Raw genomic sequence first — 5,683 nt, 5'->3', positions numbered from 1 at the left:
TTATCAAATCAATAATATCCTAGATTTAAAAATAGCCAAACTTATATTAAGTTAAAAAAAATTGAGAGAGAAGATTAAATTAAAACTTAAAAACTAAAATGTTAACATCTTATGCTATATAAATTAAATTAAACTTTTGAAAACTAAAAATAACATAAACTAAAATATCAAAACTTATGTTACATTAAATTAAACTTAGCTTAAATTAGAACTTAGGAACTAAAATATTCAAAATGTTGACTATATTAAATTAAACTTATACAAAATTTAAACTCGGTCATCAATATTTTGGAGCACCACCGTGTCATGCACTTCACTAGTCAAAACACATCATTGATATTAATCTGTAATTTTATGTGCGATCCTTGGGAAACCAAGGTATTGCAAACCTTTGCTCTTTTCAGTTATGTGTTGAATTATATATTTTATGATTTATGTGTTTGTTTTACGCTCAAGTTATTATGCTTTAGGAGTGAATCTTAATTTTAGTTCGAGATTCATCACAAATTATTAATCAATTATATTAAATATTGAATTGTTTAATTGGATTAATTTTTTAAAAATTTATTTTTATTGTTTTTAGTTTAATTATATGTCTCACTTTAAATTTGATGAAATTTTAGTTTATTATTATTTATTTTATTATCCAGATGCATTCTTGATTGTTGTGAATTTGATGTCACTGTTTTCACTGTGTAGTTGAAAAATTAATGTAAAATACTACCAAAATTTTAGTCAAATTTAAGATACAAGACTTATCATCAATGTATTAACCAAAATATTTAAAATGTTTTCATGAGTGGAATAAGGTCTCTCTCTCCCTCTTCTGTCTTACACACACGTATATTAGATTTATATGCATGATGTATGTAATAGTACTCCTTAAATTTGACATCTCAGTAGCCCACTCCATGATATTTATACTATGACATTTTATACAATTTCTCATTAGTCAAAACCATATGAGTCGAAACCCTTCGTGGATAACTCTTTCTAAGATGTTTGACCACCTTTAGGATCAATACTATCTTCACAAATCAATATAAGACTTTGCTGTTTAATTGGGTTGTTACAAACCCTTAGTTTTCACTTATTAGGAGAAATGACCTGTCTTGACATCATTTGCAACACCCCTTCATATTTGATGTCTCAATAATTTCATTCTATGATATTTAACATGATGATACTTCACACAACTTCTCATTAGTTAGAACCCTTCACCGATCAAAATCTTTTGTAAGTAGTTCTTTCTAAGATGTCTGGCCACCTTTAGATCAATAATTATCCCCATAAACTAATACAAGATTTTTTAACTTATTTTGTCCTCACTTGTACACTTTTTAGGAAAACTTCTCAAAAGGTTTCTCATCTCGAAACCACTCCAAGTTAAATACACTTAACTATAGAGTTCTTAAGTGACGAGCTCCCAAAAAGTATATGCATCTTGTTGACATGAGTAATACAAATCAATTTCTTTAAGTCATTCTTAACTACATAATCTCATACTTACAAATCTTTTGATCCTTCTGAGTTTGATGTGTCTGATTTATTATAATGTTTTTAATTGTATACAAAACAAAGTTATGGATCAAATTTAAATAAATTAAAGACACATAAGTGAAAAGTATAAGAATAGAGTGGCAGAGTTTCTAGAATTTGCAAAAGGGAATTTTGCTAATAATAATGGAAACTATTATTACCCTTATGTTAACTTTTTTATATGAGAGGTACTAAGAAATTGTAGTTTGTCACAACCAGGATCATGATAGATGGCGACTCTTAATTCTTTGACTTATTTTCGTTGTCTCGTCACGATCCTAATTTCATAAGCTTCAATTTATAGCCACCCCACAACAAAAGTGATATGGGAACATATTCTTTGTGATTGGTTTCTAATGACTTATACAAGTTGGATATGGCATGGTAATTGTTAGACATATCAAGTGTGCCTAGTTAAACCCAAATCCATATACGAAAGGTTGATTTAGATATGATTGGTCAACTATAGGACATACTTATGATTTTGGACAATAATCTTTAATTTCAATGATATATTAAGATTTTTTAATTTGAAGACGAGAAATTGATAGAATAATAAAAGTTTTGTTGGTGGTCGAGTATGTACCCATTAAAAAAATACAAAACAAGAATCTTTAATTATTAGATTAACCAAACATAAGTACTTTAAATTTTATATTTGCATTACTATTATTTACCATTGATATTTGATATTTCAATTTGATCAAAATTACTAATATTTAAATTTGATGTTCAATTATATAGTTTAGGCAAAATAGAAATTATTAGTGTGATTATTATGTCAATAGAAACTATGAATGTGATTACTATGTCATGAAACATAAGTTGATCATTGTCCATGTAGATATAACTGATTCATGGGATAAGATAATGTATTTCACTTTAAACAACAATATCAATTTTAATTTTTATAAAATCATTGATCTAATATTATATTATTAATTTACACTTGTAGATATTTTCGAAGGATGCATCATTGACCCAATAAAACATTAATCAAATATGACAACTTTGGATTAAACACTTTTGCGTGACAGAATTTTTCGCTTTCAAATTTTTGGTGATTTAACATATATACAGTTATACATCACTAGTTTTGTAATAGTATTTATAAAACGTTAAGAGATAACAAAATTACATGACTACTGATAATAAAGACCAAAGCATATAAAAAAAATTGTGCATATGATAGTAATACGAATACCTAAGCATAATGATTCAACAAGTTTCTACCACTGTATAAGGCTAGCATAAATCGTTACTTACAAACTAAATCGTCTTATCTTAGAAATGCGTTTGAACTTTGCACCCTTTAGAGTTAAGTCAATGAGAGTTAGCAATGTAGAAAAAAAAAATGAAGTGTTGGTGAGGAAAAACAAAATAAGGAAATGAAAAGGAAAGAAGAAAAAGAGAAAAAAGAAACTAAAAAGTGTTAATAGGAATTAAAACAAAAAAAAATAAAATGTTTGGATAGGAACTAAAAGGATTAGTTTCTAAATGTGGAAACTAGAAAATAACTAATGCAAGTATTATACCAAAATTTACAAAGAATATAAGAATAGAAGAAAAAAATTAAATGTAAAAGTAAAACACATACCTAATACATCACTCATTGTCACATCATCTCTCGTTAATTAATTTGTTTTTTTACCTGCAGGGAGCCAGGGACCAATAGGAAACTAACTGGTTGTCTAGGGACGAAAAGTCTAAAACGAATTATTTTGAAGTATAGAAAATAAAAAGTTAAGATTTGTTTAACTGAAAGGACTAAATGATAATTAAACCAAATAAAATTATTTAAACATTAATTCACTTAAATTAATAAATTTAACATGAAAAATATATATTTGAAAAAAAAAAAAGCTTACTAACTGGTATAGTATTAGACAATTAGTGGATCTGTTAGACTGAATTACACGTACGTGTTATATTATTACGAAACTTGAAAGCATTTGCTGTTCATGGATTCATTCCTACGTGTAACATTATAATATACAAAACCATTTTCCGATCAGATCAATATCTCCCAGATTGGACACATATCTATCCGTGAAACTGATTATATTTTACTTGCTTACATACTTTATCAGTCTTCATGCGTTCATCAAAGTCGTTAATTAGTTTTGAATATAATTTATTTATCATATCTATATATATATATATATATATATATATATATATATATATATATATATTCTCGCACACACTACACTAAGAGAAAATACAAACGTGACATGTACACTACCTTTCTTGAATCCAGATTCTGAGAGGAATGATAACTTAATGCATTTAAACCATTAAATTTATAAATAAAATATTAGTTGTATAATATATATTTTAACTTAAATATACATGTGTAATATGATCTTTTATTATAAATCAAACGATTTAAATGTAATAAGTTACGGCGAGTATGGATTTTCATACTTGATAGTTGATAGCATGTGATTCACTCAAGCATCCACAGAATTACCCTTCATAAACTCGACAAAGATTCCCTCATCGTCCGTCACCACCAAGCGGCTGACACCGCCGCCGTCAACACTGACCCCAACATCCCCACACGTGTCACTGCCACGTGCGCAGAAGACAACCTTGTACAAGTACTCAAAGGAAGATTTCTCGATCTTGAACCACCCACTCACCGTGCTCCGGTACCCGGGAAGTTTCACGGCTTCTCCTTCCGGCAACCCCTTCACGACGGTCCACTTCGGCGGACTGGGAGCACACGACGGCGCAGAAGCGAACGCCAGGCTCAGAATGAGGCCTTCGGAGATGTAAGCCACTCGATAAGGGGAGGAAATTCTGATGGGGAGTCCCCTGAAGGTGGCGCCGGAGGGAGATTGCACCACGCTGAGGGGACAGCTTTCGTTTCCGGTGGTGGCTAGTTCGATTCCGCCATCCTTTACTCCGAAGAGAGGGAGGATGTGGTACGTGCCGCCGTTGCGAAGGGCGTCGCCGTCTCTGTCGGTGACGGCGTCGGCGATGGCTGAAGTGAGGGCACAAAGAAGGAAGAGGGTGAACATGGTTGAAGAAGCAGTGGTTGTAGCACTCAACTCCATTTCTCTTGTGTTGGTTCAACCATGCAGTTTCTAAGAGCCTCTATTTATAATAGTTACATCAAAGGCTAAATTGTAATTTTATCTTTGACTTTTTTTATTTTAATATTTAGTATCCAAATTTTGTATTTTTTTAAATTAGAAAATATAAATTTCTATTTTAAAATAGGAGGACTAGAAGTGTTATATAATTTATATGTGAAAATATTATTTATTATTATGAATTTTAATTAATATAATTTAATTTATCTATTGAAAAGTATTTACCATAAATTTCAGTTATACAAAATTAACGACTTATATAAAGAAATACATATATTAAAACATTATTATAAAATGTGACAAAATATTAAGATTTTGGTGCAATGAAACGGCTGGGTTAGTATCTTACAATGTGACAAACTAATTAACGTTTAAATTTTCACCGAAAGAATTAAGAAGTGTTTATATTTATGGGCAGTATCCCATACAAAATTATCTCCAAAGAATAATACCTCTATAATAGAAATCTGATTAAAAAAATTAAAATGAGATTAATTATTATTGTTTAAGCATGAAAGATAAATAAACATATTTTCATATATATAGGAAAAAAAATAGATGGATACATAAATAGGGCCAACTCAGGGATGTTTGACATCTTAATAAAGAAATATATTAATACGTTTAATAATATAAAATATATTTTAAAATCATATTTCTTATTTTCTTTAATAAAAATATTGGTGGTAAATTATTAATAAATTCAAAATATTCAGCAATATAATTTGAAAACTATTTGCATTTCAAATATAATTTACTATTTTTATAATATTTAAAAGGATGTTTGAATTTATAGTGTCTTTTAAACTTTTTAATTGAAAAAAATAGTTTGAGAGAAACTAAGTCATGTTACAAAGTAGTTTTACATTTTTATTCTACTGCAGTTCATATTATATACGGTCACTTTGTTAACTTCTATAATATTTGCTTTAAAAGTCAAATTAATCATAATTTTTTATTAGCTAATTGTATAAATTTTATATTAATAATTTTTTATTATTCTATTGCAGCTCATATTATATATAGGTACTTTGTTAACTTTT

The 5,683-nt window shown here is 28.5% G+C and overlaps 1 protein-coding gene across 1 annotated transcript; it reads right to left on the bottom strand.

Moving 5' to 3' along the window:
* Positions 1–3,847: 3,847 nt before the first annotated feature.
* LOC109793001 (trypsin inhibitor A) lies at positions 3,848–5,683 on the bottom strand. Its single transcript, XM_020352463.3, has one exon. It carries the CDS (start codon positions 4,599–4,601, stop codon positions 3,993–3,995), a length of 609 nt encoding a protein of 202 aa, XP_020208052.2. The 5' UTR covers positions 4,602–5,683; the 3' UTR covers positions 3,848–3,992.

This window comes from Cajanus cajan, chromosome 4, assembly GCF_000230855.2.
Source record: "Cajanus cajan strain Asha chromosome 4, NIPB_CcT2T_4, whole genome shotgun sequence".
In the NCBI taxonomy this organism is placed as follows: domain Eukaryota; kingdom Viridiplantae; phylum Streptophyta; class Magnoliopsida; order Fabales; family Fabaceae; genus Cajanus; species Cajanus cajan.
The sequence above is the reverse complement of the archived record's forward strand: the minus strand, read 5'-3'. Positions and strand labels throughout refer to the sequence as shown.

Excerpts from the sequence above, each read along its gene's own strand:
- LOC109793001 (XM_020352463.3), bottom strand. The coding sequence starts at position 4,601 with ATGGAGTTGAGTGCTACAACCACTGCTTCTTCAACCATGTTCACCCTC.